General features: G+C 36.3%; 1 protein-coding gene across 1 annotated transcript in view; it reads left to right on the top strand.

The window, feature by feature from the left end:
• The first annotated feature begins 1,441 nt into the window (after positions 1 to 1,441).
• Positions 1,442 to 27,500, top strand: part of LOC137644592 (probable serine/threonine-protein kinase nek3) — a 39,283-nt gene continuing 13,224 nt past the window's right edge. Inside the window, exon 1 of the mRNA XM_068377550.1 lies at positions 1,442 to 5,217. Coding sequence (XP_068233651.1) covers positions 2,068 to 5,217 — 3,150 coding nt within the window. The 5' untranslated portion in view covers positions 1,442 to 2,067. The remainder of the gene's footprint in view (positions 5,218 to 27,500) is intronic.

Genomic DNA, 27,500 nt, shown 5'->3' with positions numbered 1-27,500 from the left:
CGCGTGATGTGTGTTTTGAATGATGTTTGTTCTAGGTTTGTTTTATGTGGTGTGAGTGAATTGTCTGGCTGTTTTTATTTGTTAGTAAGTGGTGAAAAATGATGAAAGTATTTGTTTATTGCCTAAACAGAGACAAATCCCATTTATACCTTTAATTAAAAATGCACTTGAAAAAAACAAGTACACTAATCCCGTTTATACCTTTATGAATGAGTTTAGTGTACGGTAATTTGATTTCCCATGACAATGTTATAGAAGTAAAGTTTGCTTGAGTAAGATTACAAAGATTACAAGCTTTTAGAGGGATGAGATATTATGAAGACCACATTTGGTTTAGGTGGAAGTTTTTTGGAAGTTTCATTTCCAGATAGTAATTAGGCAGTGGATCTGAATGTTCCGTCCTTTTTTTTTTTTTTTTTTTTTTTTTTTTTGTGCATTATTCAGGAAACGGAAGATGTAGGACGTTTATTGGGATATAAAGAGAGAAGAAAATGTTGACTAGTGTTTTGATTAATTGGCTGATGATTATTAGGAGCAGAGAGAGAGAGAGAGAGAGAGAGGAGAGATGAGAGAGAGAGAGAGAGAGAGAGAGAGAGAGAGTTATAGAATAAGTTCTGCTTTATCATTAGGATTGGAAGCTTTAATACAAAAGTTCAGTAAACAGTTCACGGAGAGAGAGAGAGAGAGAGAGAGAGAGAGAGAGAGAGAGAGAGAGAGAGAGAGAGAGAGAGAATAAGCTCAGCTTTATCATTATGATCGGAAGTTTTATTAGAAATGTTCAGTAAACAGTTGAGAGAGAGAGAGACAGACAGACAGACAGAGAGAGGACAGAGACTGAGAGAGAGAGAGAGAGAGAGAGAGAGAGAGAGAGAGAGAGGAGAGAGATGAGAGAGTGAGTTTATAGAATAAGATCTGCTTTATCGTTATGATTGGAAGCATTAATAGAAAAGCTCAGTAAACAGTTCACGAGAGAGAGAGAGAAGTTTATAGAATAAGCTCAGCTTATCATTATGATCGGAAGTTTTATTAGAAATGTTCAGCAAACAGTTGCGAGAAGGAGAGGAGAGAGAGAAGAGAGAGAGGAGAGAGAGAGAGAGAGAGAGAGAGAGAGAGAGAAGTTTGGTAGAATAAGCTCAGCTTTATCATTATGATCGGAAGTTTTATTACAAAAGTTCAGTAGACAGTTCAGAGAGAGAGAGAGAGAGAGAGAGAGAGAGAGAGAGAGAGAGAGAGAGAGAGAGAGAGAGAAGTTTATAGAATTAGCTCTGCTTAAATCGTTATGATCGGAACTTTTATACAAAAGTTCAGTAAACAGTTTCAGAGAGAGAGAGAGAGAGAGAGAGAGAGAGAGAGAGAGAGACTTAAACTGACTTTGGGTGTTAGTGGTAGGTTTTTGGCGTTCTGCCGAGCTAATATTATTGTGTCATTTTTAGCCGTTGGCGTTTGGCATCGGTGCCAGGGATCGACGAGAGAGAGAGAGGGGGCAAGGGTAGCAGCGGCATCACCATCAGCGCCATCGGGAGGAGATCGGTAGTGGAGCCAGCGGCTGGCCAGTTGTGTGATGACCGTCTTCCATGTGAATTATTCCTTAGTAGTGATTGTAGTTTTCGAAAGAAATTGAGAAGAAAAAGAGGAGGAGGAAGAGGAAGTAGGAGAAGAGGAGAACGGAATGATTTTTCCTTATTAATGTGCAGTGCAAAATGCGACCGACATTGAGACTAAGTGCTTTGTGTAAGAAGAAGAAAACAGTAAGGAAAAGGGGGGTCGCTGGATTTTTAATATCTATGTGATCTATTCTATAAATATCGGTTGTAATCAGCGACATTATATCAGTGCTGTCGGATTATATGTGTAGAAGAGGTGTTTTGTGAATACATCGTCGGTGTGATGATGTGGTTTCGGGAGGGTTAACTCCATACGCACACTGATAGAAGGTAGTAGCAATAGTAGTTTTAGTAGTAGTTGTAGTAATAGCAGGAGGGAAAGAGAGAGAGAGAGAGAGAGCGCGGTGGGTAGTGTGTATTGGGCGCCCACCGGTGATGGCTCGGCCGAGGTGCCCTGGCTATTATGGTTGAGAATGTGGTCGGGCAGTGCGGGCGTGCGGCTGTGACCAGGGTAGCCAGTAGTCGTGTGGAGTTGCGTGCGTGCCGTGTGCGTGCGTGCCGCGGCGTGCACGTGGTAGGCGTTAAACCGTGCGCCGCACCTGCACCTTGCCCTGCACATTATGGACTTTGTTTACCTGTTCTTGTATCCATCACTGACCCCGTCAATGCTCTAGGAACTTTACAGCCAGATAGAGAAGCTATACTTGAAATCGTAGAAAATAACAGGAAGAAAAATAGAAAAACTTCTGGCAAGGAAAAGGTGAAGGAATTGGAAACTAATCGTGAACAGTTATTGAGAGAATTAGATAACAGTGAGAATATTTTAAATAACTTTAGAGGAGATCAGCCAGGTGGTGCTGATGTAGAGAGCAGTGCACCTGCCTTGGACAACTGGGCTAAAAGAGTTGATCTAGGAGAGAAGTCAAGTAACCCTCAGGATTCAAGGGGCACGGGGGAGCAGTACAAGGAGTTTGTGGGCACCCTGGCCGAACTGGCTGCAGAAAAGCGGGCAGGGCGCGTGGCCCCTGGCCCGGAGCCGCCAACGGGCGCGCCACGTCATCATGAGGCAGTGCAACTGTTCTCAGAACTCATGCAGACTGACGACGTCTCCACCATAGCGGCACAGATCGCTAACCAGGCAGAACTCATTTACCAAACCTGGAAAACTACTGGCCTGAACCCCACAGAACTTATTCGTTATCACAGCGTCAATTCAGACGGCAGCCTGCTCGAACGTGGCGAGCAGGCTGCTACAGCCTCTCATACATCTCCCTCAAAACCCTCAACCATTAAACCCCGTACTCCTGTCAGAAGTATAAGTCCTGCACCTCCTGGTTCATCTCCAGCTGTACCACGTAAAGTACTTGACTCTTCTTTACACAACGGAAGGGCACACATCAATTCTACTCCACATTCTCCAGTTCCCCATAATCAAGTGACACAAAATCAGTCTCCCCATACCCAGTCTCCTCATAATCAATCCCCCCACTCAACTTCTCCTGCTTCTGCTTCTCCTCACGCTGCCTCTCCTGTACGTACTCTTAATACATCTCCCCGCCCTTACGTTCCTCCAGGAGCAGCACCTCAGTCTCCTGGAGCACAACAACATCAACAACCAGTTTATCCTAATAGCCATCTGATTCAGGCAGCACCCCAGTCTCCTCGCCTTTCATATTCATCACCGTCATCCCCATCACTAAACCAAGGAGGACCTCGACCTTACGTGTCCCCAGCAGCCCCCCAGTCACCAAGAGGTTCAGGTGTTCAACCTCCTCCACCTCCAGAAAGATCCTCCTCATATTCAGGAGTTGATTCATCGCAACACCCACAACAAGATAGTCCCCTTGATATTCTTGCAGATCCAGAATTGGAAGCATCCTTACAAGAGCTCGTTAATTCATTTGTAATTGAAGATAAGGCTCGTCATCACGCTGCAGCAGTTGCAGCTTTGGCATCTCAAAGGCCTAAGAGTGCACCTTCTTCCATCCAGGAAGCCCTTCAACGATTTGAACGGCAGATGGCAATAACCTCTCGTGTTGCTGCCCAAGCTGCTGATAATTTGTCCAATTCTTCTTCTCCTGTCTCTCAGCCAAACACCATGGGTACTTTAGGCCGATTTAATCAACAGCAAATGAGTAGCTCTGTGAGTAGTAGCAGTATGAGCATGAGTAGTAGCAGTACAAGCAGCACAAATACCAGTATGAGTATTAACACAATTGGTAGACGATATGGTGGGACACGCAGTGATTCTGCTCTGTCCAGTGAGTGGACTAGGATGCAGATGGATCAGGATGCTCGAAATCGCCGCTCAATATCCCCTAATCCCCCAGTTTCCCAACCTGGATGGAATGAGGGCCCTTCATCCAATACATCCACATGGCCATTGAAACATAAACAGCCATCAGCCTTGGAGAAGAAAACATCCATGCAAAGCCATAGTTCATCCTCTCATTTGTCTACATCGTCTGCAACTTCCTCTTCTTATTCTTCTTCAAATGTCACAACTAGCACATCAACTAATTACATCACAACTCTTGAGGCACGAGTGGAAAGTTCTGGAGGCCAGAAATTCACAGGGGTTCCCCTACGTCACAAGGTTGTCACTATGTCTGCAGTTGATCAAGAGGAAGAGAGACTGATGAATGCTCTTCGCACAGGTACGCTTATTGATGATGGAGATCGTTTGAGGCCTCTTAATCAGACAAGGCCTGTGTCAGCTCCTGTAACAAGCGCTCATACTTCTGCACATACATCCTCTCTTCCAATGGCTAATTCAATTATAAATAGTAATATCAGCAATAATATAAGCCAGTCAAATACTACGGACTACCCTGCTCAAGCCCGGCGGCCAAAATATTCTATCAGCGTAACAGTAGATGTAGATAATCCTACAGAAACAAAGAATCAAAGGGTGCAGCATCAACAAATACAGAACCAGCAGGTTCAGCAGTCTGAATATCAGCAAAGTTCTTCTTCAGTCTCCATGCGTACTACACAACAACGAGTTCAAATGAAGTCTCAAGTTGAGGGAGATATGTCTGCAGTTGATTTTGCAAAGGTTCGCTTCCAGGAATCACAACAGCACCCCCACTCATCGCAGCGACTGGATGACTACCGCAACATGTCCTCAAAACAGGTTATAGGTAGTGATGGTAGAGTTATGTTAGCCAGGACTCGTTTTGAAAATGGTAGTACATCCATACCTGACTCGACATGGCGTGGTACCTTGGGCATACAGGCAGATGAAGTAGGCTCTACTCTACCGGAATTTTATCGCAGAAAACTAAGGAAAATGCGTAAGGCAGGCTCCCCAGAGCCCTTAGTTGCAGGAAGCATCTCTGCCTTGCCTCACCCTGAATTAACTGACCAGCAGAAGGCCCATATCCGAGAAAGGTCCCAGTCCCCTACAACAGGATACAACAGCGCTGGAGTGGCAATTAGACCTTTCCTTACACAGGGAAGTGTAGCTGAAAGGGTCCTCATATTTGAAAGGGCTCCTGCTGAGATGAAGCCCAAACCTGGAGCTCCAACTAGCGGTCCACCCACCACTGACAAACGTCGCCCAGCTATTAGCACATGGCGCGACCCCAATGAAGTCCGTTCTCTTGCGCAGGTGAGTTTTTTGGTAAATTAATATTTCATGAACTCTAAAAAATGTTTTTTCTAGATAGTCTAATAGATTATGTACCTCATTTAGGTTTACAACACACAAAACAGTAAAAATTTTCTTACAACAATCTTACATATATCACTTTCCGTGCATGACTCAGAGACAGGAATCAAAGTACCTTCCATATTTGATTAATTATGATAGGTAATGGGTTTCTTTCAGAATTCTATGGACTAAAACTGTCTTTTTAAACCAAACTGAACAGTAATTCATGAAGCACAGAATATAAAACAAAATTTTCATTTATGCAATTTCAGTTAGTCACTTATCATTTACTGTTGTGCTCTATACTCTTCATTGTCCCATTGGTTCATCCTCCACGGGTATAACCCTCCTATCTTTCGGATCCTATTTTCCTTCACCATCTGTCGCTGTGGAGTCCATCATGGTAGTGATCTTCAAGTTCTCGATTTTCAAATTGCTATGACCTCTGTGGTTTTAAGTTTTTTTTTTTTCTTCAAGTTTATCAATCGATTTCGTTTCCTAAGTATATATTGTTGCTCCCATTATATGTTTAACCCTTTGGAAAATTTAGATTTCTATGAAGGTTTTTCTTGATTAGTTGATGAATTCTATTAATTTTATCAAAACAATGCAATATTTATGAAACAACTTTTTGAACTTCGATATTTCACAATATATAAACAATCAAATGGGAATTTAGTTGCTGCAAAAGGCGTAATAGAAATATTATTTTATTTAATTAGATTTGTTTGCCTGAATGTTTGTATTTTTTTTTCTCAATGGAATATCAATTGCTTGTAGCTAAAAAGGCGTAGTGTTTTTTAAAGGTGTCCAGTCGAAAAAACTTTAGAGGCAGGACGTACACACATTACAAGATTAGTTGTTTGTTAGTTGAAAGTAAACAAATGTAAAAAATTATGTATATAGATAGATATTTGCATTAGAGTTTGTGTACTGTATCCTTGGGGCTGTTTGGTATTTCTTACGTATGTACTAGTGAGAAATCAGTCAAGGAAAGGATAATAGGTTGATGTGCCACCGCTGATATATGCAGATGAAAGTGTAGTTGGTGAAAGTGAAGAGAAACTGCAGAGACCTATGTAGGTATTTACAAAAAATTTAGTTGGTAGAATCTGAAATTGGGCTCTAATTAATATAGTCTTATGGTAAGGAATTAATGTAAGAAAGGGAGAACAACGAATGTCTTGAATTGCAGTTTGTATTAGGGCCAGAGTCCTATTTGTGCGTATTTTGTACTGGTATGTGAAGTAACAGTTTGGAAAGTTTTCTGGATAAGTTTATCCGTGACTCAACAGTTAAATGCTATATTTCGTTTCTCTGGAACCACTCTCTCTCTCTCTCTCTCTCTCTCTCTCTCTCTCTCTCTCTCTCTCTCTCTCTCTATATATATATATATATATATATATGTGTGTGTTTGTATGCGTGTATAATATATGCATATGGGTGTGTGTGTATATATATATATATATATATATATAATATGATATTGTAAGATATTTTTTCGATTCACACACAGCAATATTTGCATGTCCATGTATGGCAGATTTTATTGGCTAATGAAGAAACTGTAATTGCTCCAAAGAAGACCCAGAACTTGTTGATAACAGGATCTTAATTCATATGAGCTTCATTATTGCATCACGCTTAGCAGCAGTTGCCATTTCTTGCATTGTATTCAGTAAAAAACAAAAGCTATACTTGTACGCGTCATGTTCGGCTTGATCAATGATACCATAATTGATGTTATGAATGAAATTATGTTGCGAATTGAAAAAAATTGTGAATTGGAAGGATTGGAGTAAGACTACTACTACTACTACTACTACTACTACTACTACTACTATTATTATTATTATTATTATTATTGGTTGCTAAGCTACAACCCAAGTTTGAAAAGCAAGATGCTATAAGCCCAGGGGCTCCAACGGGGAAAATAGCTCAGTGCGGAAAGGAAGCAAAGAAAGGTAAAATATTTTAAGAAGAGCAACAACATTAATATATATAATATTTAAGAGGAATCTTGAGCGATATTGTTAGTGAAAATACTTTATTATTAGATCTATAGTATATTATTATTATTATTATTATTATTATTATTATTATTACAAGCTAAGCTATAACCTTAATTGGAAAAGCAGGTTGCTATAAGCCCAACGGCTCCAACAGGGAAAAATAGCCCAGTGAGGAAAGGAAATTAGGAAATAAAAAACTACAAGAGAAGTAATAAACAATCGAAGTACAACTCTTAAATATTTGAAGAAATGATTGAACTTTTTGTAAATTTTGGTAGGGACTCTAATGACGCTCATTCATCTTCTGAATATCAAGAGACTGTAAAAGACCAATTTTCAAATTTCTTAGTCAAGATATGATATTTTCTTATTTGGGTTAAGATATTTAAGATGATTGATAGGAATTCGGCTTTGGACAGGATTTGTAATTCAAACCCAATTTCAAACTCCTAATTCTGGAGAGAAATTCCTCCAGTATTATACTGGAGTCGAGGATGAGAATCAAATATTATTTTGCACGAATGATGGGATTGAAGATTTAAGAAACTGCAAAAACTGGGCTATGGATGGAACGTTTAAAGTGTCCCCTAATTTCAACTTTTTACAATTCATGTCCAAGTTGAAAAATCTAGTTTTCCACGTGCTTTTGCATTCCTTCCCAACAGAAGTGAAGTTAAACCCAATTTTGGTCAATATCAAAGGAAATTGATTGGTTTGAAATCCCGTGTTCGCCCAAAGACGAAATTCTTAGAATTTCAGATCTGAAATGAGCTTTGTGCGTAGTCACAGCCTTCCTTTCATTACAGATTTTTCAGGATACTGAGAATTGCGTTGAACTGAGCCTGTTATCTTCGAAGTATAGAGACTCGTGCGATGATCTTTGTTTTTACCTCCGTCAACGAAGTTGGAGGGAGGTAATGTTTTACCCCCTGTTTGTGTGCTTGTTGGTGAACAGCTTCCTGGAATAATGAGAAATTATTAAATTTTGGAAGGTCAATGTCAAGGTCATGATTAAGAAAAATGTCCAATTCACGTAATCAGCCTTAAGTTCGGACATCGTTGTCACATAGACTTCAAACTTGATTCATATTTGAGTGTATGAAAAACCACGCCAATTAATTCATGTTAAGGTCAAAGTTAAGGTCAAGAAGTAAGCTGCCGCGGCGGAGGTCTGCTCCATACTGAGTGCCCCTCTAGTTCTTAAAATTATTTAAATGTCTCCTTTTTTATTTTCATGAATTAACATCTGATTAATCGTGTTTACTTGTTTTTAACGTTGTTTCGTCTTTTTTTTTTTTTTTTTTTTTTTTTTTTTTTTTTTTTTTTTTTTTTTTTTTTTGATAAACGTATCTCCCCCGTAAGAGGATTATAACGGATTTATCGTTAGTATGATCATGTTTCTATATGAAAGATAATGAGAGTATCAATGTATTTCTAATTTTGACAAAGCTTCTGTTATTATGTTCACCGATACGAGGATATCTTATAATGGTGTGGAGATACAGACATGATTTATCGATAAGTCTTTATAGTTTATATAGGAAATATTTATTTTAATGTTACTGTTCTTAAGATATTTTATTCTTCTTTGTTTCTTTTCCTCACTGAGCTATTTTCCCTGTTGGAGCCCCTGGGCTTATAGCAACCTGCTTTTCCAACTAGGGTTGTAGCTTAGCAAGTAATAATAATAATAATAATAATAATAATAATAATAATAATAATAATAATAATTTTTGTAGCATAGCATATCCCAATAGAGATTTAAAGGACAAAGAAATTGAAATTCACCCAGTTCAGCAAGCGATTATGACATCTATGATTCCTGGCCCTAAGGGTATTTTCTTGCAACTTGAACTTTAAGGGCTTGTATCCTCGTTGGGTGGGCGGCGCATTGGCCATTTCTAGGTTGAATGGCCTTTAAATGGCCTTCGCAAAGCCAGTGTTCAAATGTATTTATGGTGTCTTGAGAATCCCTTAATTCTGAACGCATTGGAATTCTAAGAATCCAATGAAAGGAAAGCATTGTTTCTTTGGAATTGCTTCAAAATTGGTCTCAACAAAGACATTAGTAGATTTTGTACCTGCACGTAAATATATATATATACATATATATATATATATATATATATATATATATATATATATATGTATATATATATTATATATACATATATATATACATATATATATATATATATATATATATGTATGTATATTTATACATATCATCATCATCATCTCCTCTCCTACGCCTATTGACACAAAGGGCATCGGTTAGATTTCTCCAGTCGTCTCTAACTTGTGCTTTCAGTTCAGTACTTCTCCACTCATTATCTCCCACTTCACGCTTTATAGTTCTCAGCCATGTAGGCCTGGGCTTTCAACTCTTCTAGTGCCTTGTGGAGCCCAAACCATCTCCATCTATATATACAGGAATTGTTTGTATGGAGGGCAGCAGTTTAAGTGTTGATCAAGTTTAACCTTGCCTTTATATATCAGAAGAGTCCTTCCCAAGCATTATTATTAAAAGTAGGAGATCATACAGTCCAATGAGCTCAACTGGACTCTTGCACAGGTTTTAAAAGTTAAAAGGCCTCTCATGAATGGCAGAGTAAAGAACACTGACATTACCCTATTAAGCAGGACAATGCCCAAGGTGGCACGAATAAGTTCTGGAGGATTTGAAAATAGATTTATAATTTCCAGGAAAATGAGATATAAAAAAAATGATAAATTTAGCTCAATGGAAAACATTCACGTTTAATATTCCCTAGGAAAAACAGTGAAGAAAAAAGAGAGGGTTAAGGGTTGCTGCTTCAGTGGAAAGAATAACAAAATCTAATTGAAGATATTAATATTTAGAGTTCTATGTAAAATTGTAATTGAGAAACCCAGAGAAGTATAATCTTCATCTTTGAATATTTAAGGTAAAAATCCTTTGAAGTACACTTGTTATTTCTGAAAAAAAAAAAAAACTAATGAAAAATACCTGTGAAGGTTAAATTACTTTAATACAATATGAGTAATTAAGCCTCACTGACATTTGCAAGAGATATGAGAGGAACATTAAGCCGGCCAGTTAAAATGAAAAAGATCGCATTGAAACCAAATGTTTTCCAAGATAACATTAAAAATCCATCAAGATCACTGACCTTCCAGTAAGAAATTTAAACCAAAAAAGCCCAGTGTCATTCAAGTTAAGTAAAAAAAAAAAAAAAAAAAAAAAAAGAAGAAGCTCTCTGTTCTTCAAGTGAGAAAAAAAAAAAATTAAAAAGGCCCATTGTTCTCTATTTAAAAAAAAAAAGAGCAAGAACCTGAATCTGGCTGTCCTTCAAGGAAGAAGAAAGAAAATCCTCAAAGTACAATGTATTGGCTCAAGTAATAGAAGGAACAGGAGTACAAGCACGAACTCAGCAATGAGATTCCGAGAAGAAGCTAGCGTTGTCCAGCTCTTCTGGATTTTCTTACTGGTTGGGAGTAAATTTGGGATCCTGCGTGTTTTGTTCATGCTGTGTTATTTGGTTTAACTAATAAGTTGGGATACCTTAACGTGATGAAAGGGATTATGTATTGCCATGATCAGCAAAGCTGTACTAGTCAGGGTCATCCATGCTAGGTTGGTTTGGTGGGAGTGGTCAGACTTAAAGTCTCATACCATCACCAATTCGCAGAGACCAGCGTGGCGATGAAATGGCCAACCCCAGACATGAATAGGAACATGTCTGAGGTTTGATGTTAGCGATCAGACTAAAGTCTCCCACCATCATCAATCCGCAGTGACCAGCGTGGTGATGAAATGGCCAACCCCCAGACAGGAATTAGGTCATGCCTGAGGCCTTTGTCCTGCAGTGGACTAGAAATAGTTGTTTTTGCTGTATGTTTATGGTTTACGAACAAAAGTAGGAAGGGTTCGTGTATCGCCATGATCATCAAAGCTGTACTAGGCAGGGCCACCCTTACTAGGTTGGTTCGTTGTGAGTGATCATATAAAAGTCTCCCACCATCACCAATCCTCATTAGTAGCGTGGTGATGAAATGGCCAAATCCAATACATGAATAAGGCTCAATCTGAGGCCTTTGTCCTGCATTGAAGTAGAAATTTTTGTTTTTGTTCTATGTGTATGGTTAACGAACGAAAGTAGAAATGATATGTGTATCGCCATGATCAGCAAAGCGTTACTAGGCAGGGCCACCCCTGCTAGTTGGTTTGCTGTGAGTGATCAGATTAAAGTCTCCCACCATCACCAATCCGCATTGACCAGCCTTGTGATGAAATGCCCAAACCGAGGACAGGAGAGAGGACATTTCTGAGGCATTTGTTCTGCAGTAGACTAGAAACGATTGCATTTGTTGTTTTTGTTGCTGTTGTTGTTGCATGTGTATTGTTAATGAACGAAAATAAACGAAATTTCCTCCGTTTTTACCATTTGGAATTGCGTTTTATTGTTAAACGTGTATAGATAATTTTTTTTTTTTTTTTTATGAATGAGTATTTGTATGTACTTCCAATAGATCTAGCATTACACACCGTGTATTTTAACATTTTAGCTTTTGGACAAAGAACCATATAATATTTTTATAGTTTTGTTCAATAAAGTTTAGAGGATTTTAGTTGACTTTCGTTAGATCTATTACTGCGCAACATAAATTTTGACATTTAGCTTTTAGGGAAAAAAAAATAATAATATTTTTATAGCTTTATTCGATATTTCATAATCGAAAATTGAATATTGTTTTCGTAACGGCAATATCAAAAGTAACAGTAACATTCGCTATGTGCTACGCTATTAGAAAAAAAAGAAGTAGAGGTCACATTCCTGAGAGAACAACTCTCTCTCTCTCTCTCTCTCTCTCTCTCTCTCTCTCTCTCTCTCTCCATCCTTATCGGCTTGTTAATTACCTCTCCTCGACCACCCAATCAATCCTTAACCTTGTGATTTACGTAACCTTACTCATCCCTGACTCGAACTTTGATGTCAACAATAAAGCTCAGTGTGCCTGGTCTCTCTCTCTCTCTCTCTCTCTCTCTCTCTCTCTCTCTCTCTCTCTCTTTAGAAAAAGTAAATTCGAGTATCGAGTATGCTTTATTTAATTATTTAAAGTAGTTATCTTTTGAATACTCTTCTTGTGTGCGTGTGTGTGTGTGTGTATATATATATATATATGTATATATATATATGTGTGTGTGTATATATGTGTGTGTGCGGGTGTGGTGTGAGGCAAGTACTTCGCTGCCAAAGTATGTTATCAGTGGTAAAGAATTATTCACTTTTTTTTTTTTTTTTAAGGATATCCTGACTTTGAAATTCCCTTCAAGTGAAAATAGCATCTTTGGTGGCATATGTTCTCATTCCATTTCAGTTTTTTTTTTCCTTGTTTTCTTTCATTACTTTCGGTTCTTTGATCATCTGCCGGCCATGAGAGTTTCTATCTTTGTTTTCTATTATATTTTGTGAACTGCGTTTTTTTTTCAGTTTTCTTGTTCAAGTATCGAAACTGAAATACATGGTCAGTCTCTAGGGCGTTGTCCTGCTTGCTAGGGCAGTACAGTATCACTGTCCCTTGCCTCTGTCATTCATGAGTGGCCTTTAAACCTTTAAATGGTTGATTTTAGTTATTATCATGCAATTATTATGTTAATAATCGTTTAAAACATGTGGTTAAATTAGGACTTTTTTATATGTACGAAGAAAATATATAAAATATATCTTTAATTATTTTAAATTTTCTAAGAAGATTGACACCATTAACTACAAATATATAATCACCATTTTCTAAGAAAATTGACACCATTAAATACAAATATATAATCACCATTTTCTAAGAAAATTGACACCATTAAATACAAATATATAATCACCATTTTCTAAGAAGATTGACGCCATTAAATACAAATATATAATCACCATTTTTTAAGAAGATTGACGCCATTAACTAAAAATATATAATCACCATTTTCTAAGAAGATTGACGCCATTAACTACAAATTTATAAGCACCATTTTCTAAGAAGATTGACACAATTAACTACAAATATATAATCACCATTTTCTAAGAAGATTGACACCATTAAATACAAATATATAATCACCATTTTCTAAGAAGATTGACACCATTAACTACAAATATAAAATCACCATTTTTTAAGAAGATTGACACAATTAAATACAAATATATAATCACCATTTTCTAAGAAGATTGACACAATTAAATACAAATATATAATCACCACTTTTTAAGAAGATTGACACCATTAAATACAAATATATAATCACCATTTTCTAAGAAGATTGACACAATTAAATACAAATATATAATCACCACTTTTTAAGAAGATTGACACCATTAAATACAAATATATAATCACCATTTTCTAAGAAGATTGACACCATTAACTACAAATATATAATCACCATTTTCTAAGAAGATTGACACAATTAAATACAAATATATAATCACCATTTTCTAAGAAGATTGACACCATTAACTACAAATATATAATAACCATTTTCTAAGAAGATTGACACAATTAAATACAAATATATAATCACCATTTTCTAAGGAGATTGACAAAATTAACTGCTAATGTTTAATCACCATCATTTAATTTGAATTTCAATGCAATTTTAGTACAACTTCGAATCAACCGCTTTCAAAAGAAAAAAATAAGGAAAAAAGGAAAAATGTTTAACCTCGTCAAGACAGCAGACAGACAGAAACAGGAGACAGACATTTAGGAGACAAGGCTGTAGAACGTGTGCGTGACACTGAGACAAGATGTGAATGCCAGATATTGAAATGACCTTGGCTGACGGACGTGAGTTGACCTTCCATTGGGGCCTCTCTCAAGTGGCACTGAATGAATGGAGATCCTCTCTCTCTCTCTCTCTCTCTCTCTCTCTCTCTCTCTCTCTCTCTCTCTCTCTCGTGTACCATTTGTTTCGGGACCTATAACAGAAGTTCTATAATATCTCTCTCTCTCTCTCTCTCTCTCTCTCTCTCTCTCTCTCTCTCTCTCTCTCTCTCTCTCTCTCCTCTCTCTCAACCGAATATTTTCTTGGTCTTCTCCCTCCGACCGAATCTCTCTCTCTCTCTCTCTCTCTCTCTCTCTCTCTCTCTCTCTCTCTCATCCGAACCAATGTTTTACATGTATCACTAAGATATAATTCTTTTCGTTTATTTAAATTCTCCTGACGACTAGACGACGAAATATATATTTTTTTCCCTTCGTATTTCTTCTTCTTTCCCACAACTTATGTTCTTTCACGATATTGACATAAGGTTGGCCTTATTTTTTTTTTCTCAGTATGAATATTATCGATAAAGAACTTCCACATTCTTCATTTCATTGTTCATTTGACCTAATGTAGTTATTGCATTTTTTTTTTTTTTTTTGCATACCCGAAGTGCAAGGGAGCGTATATTATTCTCGTCGTGACCTTTAGCAGAACTGCTATAATTCTCTCTCTCTCTCTCTCTCTCTCTCTCTCTCTCTCTCTCTCTCTCTCTCTCTCTCTCTCTCTCTCTCATATTGATATCTTAACTGCTGTATGAACGGTACATGTTGTACCCCATTCAAGGGGAAAATATATATCTATGTATGTATAAATGTGTATATATATATATATATATATATATATATATATATATATATATATATAAATGTATACAATTATGTATGACTAAAAACGCAATGTGTACCCATATTTGATATGGTATGCAACATTGTAATTGATGTAAACCAATCTTCTCGATGACCAGCAAGTGTAAAGTTGGTTTTGATGTTAGGATTCTGATTTTGGTATTATTGAAGTTGGATCGTTATAGATAGTGGTACACCATTGCAATATGTTAAGAACATCATTATTATTGAACAAGGTCTGAACGGAGAGATGTTATACCCAAATTTGTTTAATGAGGCGCATTTGCACTGACTCGCAGCGGTGCCCTTTTAGCTCGGAAATGTTTCCTGATATATGATTGGTTAGAATTATCTTGTCCAACCAATCAGGGAACAGGAAACTTTTCCGAGCTAAAAGGGAACCCCTGCGAGTCGGTGCAAATATGCCTTACTAAAAAGAATTGACTATGGTGGCGAACACATGTTTATATGCTTGATATTCTCTGAAAAAATAAAGTAATCAATTTAGTTAGCAGTTTACACGAGGGCAAACTCTAATAGATGGTCTTTTCGGTCTCATTTATATTTTTAACTATTTACGCCAGCCACTGTACTGTAATGTTATTACTATTATGGAATATTATTTGGGTTCTCATATGTATATAGTGAAGAGCTATTTCAATTCTTTTGCCCGTGATTGTTTTCATTTATATTGCGAGTACATACTATGGATTTTTTTATTTTTTTATTTTACTTCATTTTTACGTAGTAGTGATAATAACCAAACCCACTAAATTAAGATTCTCTTTGAGGTAACCTCACACCCCGAGTAAACGGAACCACTTTAGAGGTCTCTCTCTCTCTCTCTCTCTCTCTCTCTCTCTCTCTCTCTCTCTGTCTGTGGCACCTCGCATCAAATTCCAAAGTCTCGACTGACCAACTCACAGGATTGGGTAGCCTCGAGACAAGACAGGTGATCTCTTACCCCCTGCGTGGTAGAAACCTGTAGCAGGTATTCTACAGTATTCCTGCCCCGTGCAGAAGAAGGCGCTGTAAAGGCGCTCTGGGGCTTCCCAGCACTTCCTGATGGTGGTTAGTGGCAGGGGCATTCGGCGACACGAATGGAGTCATGCCAAGTCTTTTGGGGCAGCCGAAATCTGTTGTACCTTCTATGAAACACTCGATGCTGTCCGATCATCATTCTCTCTCTCTCTCTCTCTCTCTCTCTCTCTCTCTCTCTCTCTCTCTCTCCTAAAGAATACGTTTAAGTGCCGGGTTGTAAGATGATTGGTGTGGGTCGCAGTCTGGATAGAGGAAGGGAAGAAAAGAGGAAAAATGATGGACATGAGTGGTCTTTACTCTATCATAATGTCCAATAAAAAAAAAACTAAATTACGATATGTACACGAAACATGGCTAAAATATTCTGAATGGCCTCCTCGGTCCTAGCGACGGGCTTTATGACCCAAATTCATAAACCAGGTTAAGCTAGTCTTTACAGACACATTGAAGACATTCTATTTGTTCTTGATAACTTGGACCCTTACTTGATTTCATCAAAATGAAAAATGTCAAACTTTTTTTTTGAAAGCAGAAAGCTTAATTATGTATTGTTGTTGCTTGTAGACCATGGATTTATTTATTATAATTTTTATTTGTTGATCTTTACATGTTGGTGTTTGTGTGTGTATATATGTATATGTATATATATATATATATATATATATATATGTATATATATATATATATATATATCAACCCAGTAATAATTTAAGCTTGACGTCTTGTTTATATTCATATACCCAAGGAACATCGAGAGAGAGAGAGAGAGAGAGAGAGAGAGAGAGAACGCGTAATCCAAAGTTATAAAAATTTTCATTACAAGGTGTCTAGCCTATCTCCTGTAAATATACATACCGTTAAATTCATTCCAGAGGATATTCATTTGTTACTATGTAATTACACTTTTGAAGTATTTTTTTTTATCACTCACTACAAGTTCAAGGCATTCTATATCAATTAGAAATAGATAAATGTAACTATATTTCGGTTGGTCGTTTGCGCTGTGATGTTCCTATTATATGGCTTGTAGCATTCTGCTTTGTAACTGAGGTTGTAGCTTAGCTTGGATAATAAATAATAATAATAATAATAATAATAATAACAATAATAATAATAATTCGAATTTAGTATCATTCCGGTTTCCCGTTTATCTCTTTGGATATGTTAATTTTCGTATATTTTATTTATATTTAAATATAAACATGAGTTCAGTAATCTCTAAATGCCATGCTAACGACGGGATCACAGTTAAAAACTATTCCTCATCAAGTAACTAATTTAACACGTTAATCTCAATATTAGAATTTTCCTAGAATCAATACGTCCTTCAAAAACATTTTTAACTATTGTTGCTATGTTTATGATTATAGATATAGATATTTTAATATTGATGAAATTTCTTAGCTTATTTTCTAATATACTGAATAATTAATTTCTGAAACCATTTCTTTCTATTATGAATAAACACATAGGCTACATGGAGGGTGACTCTCAATTACTTTAATAGGACAAGCAACTGGTGTATCCTAAATGGCCTGATTATGTAGATGGGATATGATAATGAAGAAAAGTATATTTCATTAGTATTAAATAGTTTCTAATGAGTTTGAAGAATTATTACGACTTTGATATATATATACAGTATATATATATATATATATATATATACAGAGAGAGAGAGAGAGAGAGAGAGAGAGAGAGAGAGAGAGAGGAGTAAAAACACCATAAATAAAAATGTTTCATTATGTAAATCTGAAAAAAAAATAAGAATCATCGAAGTTTTGTGAGAGAGAGAGAGAGAGAGAGAGAGAGAGAGAGAGAGAGAGAGAGAGAGAGAGAATCGTCCTCTAAATGGGGAATGGGCAAAGCGCCAGTTGTGTGATCCACATCAGATCTCTCTCTCTCTCTCTCTCTCTCTCTCTCTCTCTCTCTCTTCTTGCCCAAGCGTGAGGAACACACGAGACAAATTGTATCTGTCTCTCACGATATTCTTGGTACTATTCCGCTTTTTCCTACTTGTCTTTTGAAATTAACCTATTTGCTTAAACGACTGGGAATCCCCTACAATATTTGGGGAGGTAAATATGTGGGAATCCCCTACAGTATTTTGAGAGGTAAATAAGTGGGAATCCCTATTTTATTTTGAGAGGTAAAAAAGTGGGAATCCCTTAAAGTATTTGGAGAAGTAAATAAGTGCGAATCCCCTATATTATTTGGAGAAGTAAATAAGTAAGAATCCCCTACAATATTTGGAGAGGTAAACTAGTGAGAAAACCCTAATTACAGTATTTTCAGAGGTAAACAAGTGGGAAACCCCTACCTACAGTATTTAGAGAAGTAAACAAGTGGGAAACCCTTATCTACAGTATTTGGAGAGGTAAACAAGTGGGAAACTCCTACCTACAGTATTTTAAGAGGTAAACCAGTGGGAAACCCCTACCTACAGTATTTAGAGAGGTAAACAAGTGGGAAACCCTTACCTACAGTATTTAGAGAAGTAAACAAGTGGGAAACCCTTATCTACAGCATTTGGAGAGGTAAAAAAGTGGGAAACCCTTACATACAGTGTTTGGAGAGGTAAATAAGTGGGAAACCCCTACCTACAGTATTTGGAGAGGTAAGCAAGGGGAAAACACTACCTACAGTATTTGGAGGGGTAAATAAGTGGGAAACCCCTACCTACAGTATTTAGAGAGGTAAACAAATGGGAAACGCCTACCTACAGTATTCAGATTGGTAAACAAGTGTGAAACCCCTACCTACAGTATTTGGAGAGGTAGACAAGTGGGAAACCCCTACCTCCAGTATTTACAGAGGTAAACAAATGGGAAACCCCTGCCTACAGTATTTGGAGAGGTAAACAAGTGGGAAACCCCTACTACAGTATTTGGAGAGCTAAACAAGTGGGAAACCCTTACCTACAGTATTTGGAGAGGTAAACAAGAGGGAAACCCTACCTACAGTATTTGGAGAGGTAAACATGTGGGAAACCCCTGCCTTCCATATTTAGAGAGTTAAACAAGTGGTTAAGCTATATCTTCGGTATTTACAGAGGTAAACAAGTGGGAAACCCCTACCTCTAGTATTTACAATGGTAAACAAGTGGGAAACCCCTATTTCCAGTATTTGGAGAGGTAAACAATTGGGAAACCCCTACCTATATTGTTTGGAGAGGTAAACAAGTGGGAAACCCATAAAATAGAAATAAGCAAGGACCTTTGGAACAGATGAGGAACATTGATCAGCTTCTACAGACCTTTGGGTTGCATTTGTTGTGGAGAAAAAGCTGTTTATGTTTGTTCTGAAGGTGTGCAGTGTATTTCAAGTTAATCTTTAATTGGATGAGTGATGATGCTTTATCATCTTGGGTCTAAAATTAATTTTGTTTTTATTGGTCTGTATTTGCCATTGATGCTGTAGAGAACATTTTATATCATATTAAATATTTTGGTTCTTAGATTTTGTGTACAAGGCTCTATTTAAAAGTAGTGTGGAAATTTATTTTTATTTTGGGCAAAATGTTCAGAGATGTCTCATAATTTAGGTTGCTTCTAGCTTGGGAAAATCCGGAGTAATCAGTATGAGTTTGTTCAACCTGTTACATAAAGCGTTGTTGATAGTAAAGTAATTGGATATAATGGTGGAGAATGTAAAGAAATAAAAGTTAATCTACCCTAGGCTAGTAGGAATTAAGCAAAAAGAAAGAGGAAGGAAAGTAAATAGTTTAAATCTATTTGAAGCTGTAAACGTAACGCCTGACAGAGAAAACATCGGGCAGGAAGAGAAGTGACCAAACTTAGCATATTCAGAATCGCTGATCTCACAGAGTTAAGTGTGGAATGTGGTACACTGAGATTACGAATGGTTTTGTCTTTGATCAAAAGGGAAGATTGGTGAATAGAAGAGCACTGAGAGTACAGTACTATTACAGTACAGTCTTGGGTTAGAATTCTCTTGATTGAGGGTACACTCGGGCACACTATACTATATCATATATCTTCAACTTGTTTTGTTAAAAGTTTATATAGGAGATATTTATTTTGATGTTACTCTTCTTAAAATATTTTATTTTTCATTGTTTCCTCTCCTCACTGGCCTATTTTCCAGGTTGGAGCCCCTGGGCCTTATAGCATCCTGCTTACCAACTAGGGTTTGTAGCTTAGCAAGTGATAATAATAGTATTAATAAGAATAATAATAATAATAATAATAATAATAATATAATAATAATATGGCTGCATCGGCAGAGTTTATTTTCTTATCCAATTTTTCTATTTTCCGGATAATTCTCTTCTCTAGAGCACTGCAATCAGCCAGCAGACATGAAAAATTCATCAGTCAGGTGAATGACAAAATCGATTTGTCATTCACCTGACTGATGAATTTTTCAAGTCTGCTGGCTGATTGCAGTGCTCTAGAGAAGAGAATTATCCGGAAAATAGAAAAATTGGATAAGAAAATAAACTCTGCCGATGCAGCCATTACTTTTAACTCAACCTGCCTAAAACAGGGTCTCCTACCACGAAATAATAATAATAATAATCCATGCTTAGATATTTCTAGAATCATAATAGCAAACGCATAAACCGAATCATACACAGCATCTTTCGTATAGTGAATGAATATGGTTAGCTGAGTGGATTGTCAAAGGCTCCTATGTACATTTTGAGGAGAGTAAGATATTAAAAACAATACTTTATTAGGGTGTCCATTATTTCAAAATACGGGAATTAGTAACTGCAGTGATGAAAATTATTCTGATATCAGTATTTTAAACTAGACTTACCTGGTCAAAGCATGGTATCTCTCTGATACAACTATTCTGTCTTGTTTCTCTTCCACTTGTTATTTTGAAGTTTTTATCCTCTTGTTATTCAATAGTTTATATATGAAAGATTTATTTTAATGTTATTGTTCTTAAACTACTTGTAGTTTTTTCTTATTTCTTGACCTCACTTGGATATTTTCCTTGTTGGAACCCCTGGGCTTATAGCATCATGCTTTTCCAACTAGGGTTGTGGCTTAGCAAGTAATAATAATGATAATAATAATAATAATGATAATAATAATGATGATAATTACGTTTGGAATAGTTTTTGTTACAAGTAGTTTAAAAGAAGAAATGAGCAGGCTGGAATACTGGACGAGTAGAGAGAGAGAGAGAGAGAGAGAGAGAGAGAGAGAGAGAGAGAGAAGCAGGTGAAACCTGTATTTTGGAGGTATTGAACTCTACAGAATTACAGGCTCCCTATTCAGATATGTTCTTAAGATCAAGGTTGAAGCAATTGACGAGAGAGCAACTCGAGATTAAATAAAAACGACAGTGGACAGACGAGATTTCGTTTTATTGGGATTTCTCGCAATGAATTAATTTTTTAAAGATGTATAGAAGTTTTATTGTATTCCTTTAAACTTATATTCTAGGAATATGAAGATCATCTGAAATTAGATGTGAACAACATAATTCATCACTTGTAATTTTAATCATAGTGCCTAGTTATAATGGAATATCGCATCATCTTTTTTTATCAAATTACTCAATAAGTATTTGCTAATAGAAATTTTTCATTATTAAATATATTACTAAATATATTATAGTTTTATAGTTAATTTAAGTATAACTCTGATATCATCCAGCTCCACTTTCCATTGGTTATTCAGGGAAGTAAGAACAATCGAGGGGTGGGGGAGGGGATTAGGGAAGGGATAATGTACTACTAGGTTTTTTGAGGGGAGGGGGGTTGGCAAGAGACATAGATCCTTCTTCACAAGCATGATTTATAGAGTACTCTAATAATTTTGCATCACAAGATCCCTCTATCCTGATACGAACGCAACAGGGCACTTTTTATCTTATTAAGAACAAAGTGATTCATAAAATATTTAGTTCTTTTGTTGGTTATTTGTATTTTAAAAGTTACAAAACGTCTGATAACTATCTCCTCTCTCTCTCTCTCTCTCTCTCTCTCTCTCGTCTCTCTCTCTCTCTCCAAAGAGCACATTCGCCAGCAGATTTCATCATATATAAGTATTTTTAGCACTTCCATTTATTTCCAAGCAAGACATCAAGTTAAGGACACTTTTTAGTTTAGTAATATTAAGTTATCAGTTTAAAAATCCATAATCAAAGACATATACACCTGTGGTAAGCGATCTGCTGACGTTTTGCTTGGAAATCATCCGTGCCAGGCCTGGGTAACGTAGTAATATGGTCACTACGTCCCACCTGAAATTAATGCTTTTCCAAGCAGTATTGTCAGCTTGCAGACAACAGGTTTCTTGTGTGACTCATAGGGAAATTGCTTCGAATGTGATATTCTGCTTGACTAAAACAGAAAACTTCATTGACAATTGATGCTTTTTTTGCAATTATAGTATAGTCGTAGTGATAATTGAACCAATAGTAAAGATATTTCTCATTGGTGTGGATTTTTGGTGAGTATTGTAAAAAATAATCGTTCATTTTTGTTGGTATTGTGAAAAGTCTTGTGCGCTTCTATAATTTGTTTATACGAGTTTTGCTTTACATTTTAGTAGTACTATAACTATGTAGTTTATCGCTTTTAATAATATATCTTTGTTTTTAGTATCGTCAACGATTTTTATAAATATCTGCACAGTAATGATTTGTCTGTACAAAGAGTTTTTAGTTCATTATATATTTTATTTACGTATATTAAACCTATGCACGTGTAAAGAACCCAGCACGTTGAGAAACTGTATAAATTTACTTATTGATTTGAATTATTGTTCAACCCTAATTTGAAAGGAAAATACAAAATTAAAGGTTTTCTTTTTGTTTATTGGTTAATATCTGATCAACTCTGAATAAGAGTTGATGATCACAAATTGATTTTATTTGGTTTTAACAGTATACACTTCTTCTGAACCTGGTGTACCAGGGAGTCCTTTATCCAACTGTACGTCATCGTCACCATCATTAATATAGGTTAATGTACACAAATTTTTATCACTCCCTGTGCCTGGAAGCGTAAACGTTATAGAGACTGTTTGAACAAAGATTCTGGCAGAGATTTTAGCCTTTTTGAAAGTGCTGTAAACTTGGGTCTTTTGTCTAAGTCCAAATATTTCTATTCAGGAGAACAGCATTTCTGTCAGCCAAACTTGCTCATCAGAATCATGTTGCATATCCTCTCTATCTTGATAGGCGTTGTCATTTGTTTTATCTTTGTTTTTATCATTTGTTTTGATGCATTTCTTTTTATATACAATTGTGTATTTGTTTGCAAGTTATGTATATAACATTTGTGCCTCACAGATTTTTTGTTCGCATAATAGTAATTGTATTTGCCTAGAAATTTTACCTGCGGGTGGCCGATGCTGTAACGTCCCTGACTGGTGAACGCCAGACTGGGGTTCGAGTCCTGCTCAAACTCGTTAATTCCTTTGATCGCTGCAACCTCACCATCCGTGTGAGCTAAGAATGGGGCATTTGGGGGGGGAAGCCTATAGGTCTATATGTTGAGTTATCAGCAGCCATTGCCTGGCCCTCCTTGGTCCTTGCTAAGGTGGAGAGGGTGCTTGGTCGCTGATCATATGTATATATGGTCAGTCTTTAGGGTATTTTCCTGGTTACTAGGGCAATGTCACTGCCCATTGCCTCTGCCATTCATAAGCGACCTATATATCTTTAGACTTGAGTTTTTTAGCATTTTGCATACGTTGTATAATGTCGAGAGACAATGAAGTAAATAATGACGCAAAGGGACCAGTAGGATATCCTTTCGAAGGATGAAATAAAGGATCACTTAACCTGATCGGCCGCTGGTCTGCTGATCTTAGGAAGTTATGGGACTATTTAAAGGCTAAAGGTGTCTGGTTTCAGTTCTAGTTTCATCAGAATAGATGCTCACCAGAACGCCAGCTGGGCAAGCCCAACCTTCCACTGCGGTGCCCAACCGCAGCAGTGGCCTCCCCAGTAAACAGCTTAAACTCCGTCCCAGCGGTGATCGATCTGTAGCCATGCGAATGCTAGGCAAACACTCTACCACTGTTCTTGCCAGATACGGAATTTTACGCACACGTACATACACAAGTGTGTACTTATACTATCAATTTATCTATCTATATGTATGTATGTATGTATGTATGTATGCATGAATGTTGTGTACCACATGTTTTATACATATACACAGACCCATGTGAAACATTTGTTTTTTGCTTCAAATAGACATGTATTTTTCTAATTACTTTATCAGATTGATTATATATTTACTTTAGAATATATGATTAATTTTTTGATTATCTAACGATGATTTGAGTTGTCAGGTTCCCACCTGCTTGAAGGAAAATGTTATTGTGAAAATATAGCTGAAATAGAAATTTAATTAACTTCGTTAATATTACCAAGGTATTTTTTTCAACTCGATCCTTTACCGTCGAGTTGGAAACGCTCGTAACGTACACATTATTATCATTATTAATATATCAGCCAAGCTACAACCCTAGTTGGAAAAGCAGGATGCTATAAGCCCAAGAGCTACAACAGGGAAAAATAGCGTAGTGAGGAAAAGAAATAAATGGAATATAAGAGAAGTAATGAACAATTAAAATAAAATAATGTGTTATTAAAAAAATCTTAAAATATAAAACATTTTATCATAAATGAAGGGAAAATTATTTTTCATGTTTCATTGATTTCAGAAGAGAAATAAATTAAGTATAAGCGAAGTAATGAACAATTAAGATAAAATAAAGAATGGATAATTTAAGAAAATAAAGAATTCGTAAAAATATGAAACATTTTATGGAAAAATGAAAGGAAAATTAATTTTCCACGTTTCATTAACTTGATAATTAAGATCTACGTATGAGAAGAGGGATTTCTTGGCCTCGCACCGACTCTTTCAAAAATACTGCGTACTTTCTATTTATATATCCCTTGTGCCCTTCCTGTTCCAAGAAGGGAAACCTTTTACAAGTCACCCATCTTTCCCGGAAAGTCATAAATATTTCTTAAATGGTAATAGCAAATACCTTTGTAAAACATCCGCCCCCCACGGTTTTTTTTTTTTTTTTTTTTTTTTTTTTTTTTTTTTTTTTTTTTTTTTTTTTGCCAGCAACTAGGAAGTAATTTCGTGGTGCCAAACAAGACTTACACTTCAATGATTTATGCGAACATGTTATTCTTCTCTTTGTCCTGTTGTTTATTTTTAAATAGCGTCGAATTAAATTTATTATTATTATTATTATTATTATTATTTATTATTATTATTGTTGTTGTTGTTGTTGTTAGTATTATTATTATTAATATTATTATTACATACTACTACCAGCTAAGCTACAACCCTAATTGGAAAAGCAGGTTCTTATAAGCCTAAGAGCTCCAACAAGGAAAAATAGCCCAGTGAGGAAAGGAAATAAATAAGCGATGTGAGAAGTAATGAACAATTGTAATAAAATATTTTAAGAACAGTAACAACATTAAAACAGATACTTCATATATAAACTGTAAAACGACTTATGTCAGCCTGTTCAACATAAAAACACTTGTTGCAAGTTTGAATTTTATTTTTTTTATTTATTTTATTTTTTTCATACTCCTGGTTGTACTGGATGTAAATGGTAAGATATCATTACAAATCACAAGTCCCCAGCCTGCTGACTGTGCAAATACCCTTGCTTTAAAGCACTTTGATAGGAGCTTAAATATATTGTTTATTATAATCTTAGTTACTTCCGCCAACGAAGTTAGAAGGAAGTTATTTTTTACCCCCAGTTTGAGTGTTTGCGTGTGTGTATTTGTTCTTGAACAACTTCCTGACTACAATTTGAATCGTAGAGTAATGAAACTTGCAAGGATTACCTGTTACGTAAAAAGCTGGAAATGATTCAATTTTGGAAGGTCAAGGTCACAGACAAGCAAAATTTGTAATTCACGTAATCAGCCATAAGTTTGGACATCGTTGTCACAGAGAATTCAAACTTAGTTCGTATTTGATTGTATGAAAATCCACGCCAATTAGTACATGTTAAGGTCAAAGATCAAGGTGGAGAAATAAGCTGCCGCGGCGGAGGTCTGTGCTCTACTGAGTACCCCTCTAGTTGTCATCTTTGTTGCTGTACATTTACGTTCAGTTGTATTATAGTTAACATATAATTTTTTTAGATAGTAGAGTTATCTTGTATATACTGTTAAAAAATTGTTGTATGAAACGGTAAAAATCCTCGAATAATTTAATGTTGCCAAACATTTACCGTTTTAAAAACGGATATATTGATGAAAAGGGGCAATATTACGGTCACCAGCCCATGAAATATAATAAAAAAGTAGGGTAAAATTACGGTCGCCTGTATTTTACTGAAATACGACAGAGAACATAATATATTTACTGAGAATTCCCGATTAAATTGGGAATTTAATTGTTTTTTTAACAGTGGGGCTGTGATTCCATATTTTCCATGTGTCAAAAATTGTTACTTGTACATTTTTTATGGTCTTTTCTATAGCTGCATTTTCTCGTAATGGATAAGAAATTGTTACATTATAAAATGGAAAGATAATTCCTTTCAAGAAAGTACTAATGTAGTTAAAATGTTTCGGATAGTTACGTGTTGTGTTGTGTTCATATAGACAAAATAATTAATTGATGGTGTGTTTCTGTCTGGCCTGAATTTATTGTGATTATCATTGTTATTATTATTATTATTATTATTATTATTATTATTATTATTGCTATTATTATTATTATTATTATTATTATTATTATTAGCTAAGCTACAACCGTAGTTGGAAAATCAGGATACTATAAGCCCAAAGGCTCCAACGGGGAACAATAGCCCAGTGAGGAAAGGAAATAGGGAAATAAATAAACGACATAAGAAGTAATGAACACAGAGTGACTTCTACTATTCATGTAAAAATTGGACAAGTTTCATAAATCTCTTTCCATGGGGACCTTGATGTTAGCTGCTGGTCAGTTTACCTCATTCAAAATCTACCCAGCGCACCAAATCCAGTTCCAAAGTCAACACTGATATCGTGATCGATTTAAAATCTGGTCGAACCCACTTTTTGAAGGCCAATGAAAGGGTGGACCCCCCCCCCCTCCACTTCCACAAAACCCCCAACCAAACTTGTTTTGGATTGAATACTATACTCATTGCATAGACTCGCAGCGGTGCCCTTTTAGCTCGGAATAAGTTTCCTGCTATCTGATTGGTTAGAATTATCTTGTCCAACCAATCAGCGATCAGGAAACTGTTCCGAGCTAAAAGGGCACCCCAGGGGAGTCGGTGCAAATCTGCCTCACTAAAAAGAATTGACTATATATATCTAGTATTCTCTCATGGGATTTCAAGCATCGATAATCAACCAGTTTAAAGGTTTAAAGGTCGCTCATGAATGGCAGAGGCAAGGGACAGTGACATTGCCCTAACTCCTCCTCCATGGGGTAATTCCCAGTTTTCCACGAGGTAATTCCCAATTTCCACGATGTAATTACCCTCTCCACGAAGTGATTCCCATCCTTCAAGATGTAATTTCTCACCCTCTAAGAGGTACTTGGAATCCAACCGCTCTACAGGT

Source organism: Palaemon carinicauda, chromosome 7 (genome assembly GCF_036898095.1).
Source record: "Palaemon carinicauda isolate YSFRI2023 chromosome 7, ASM3689809v2, whole genome shotgun sequence".
Classification (NCBI taxonomy): Eukaryota; Metazoa; Arthropoda; class Malacostraca; order Decapoda; family Palaemonidae; genus Palaemon; species Palaemon carinicauda.
This window is presented reverse-complemented; position numbering and strand designations above follow the sequence as displayed.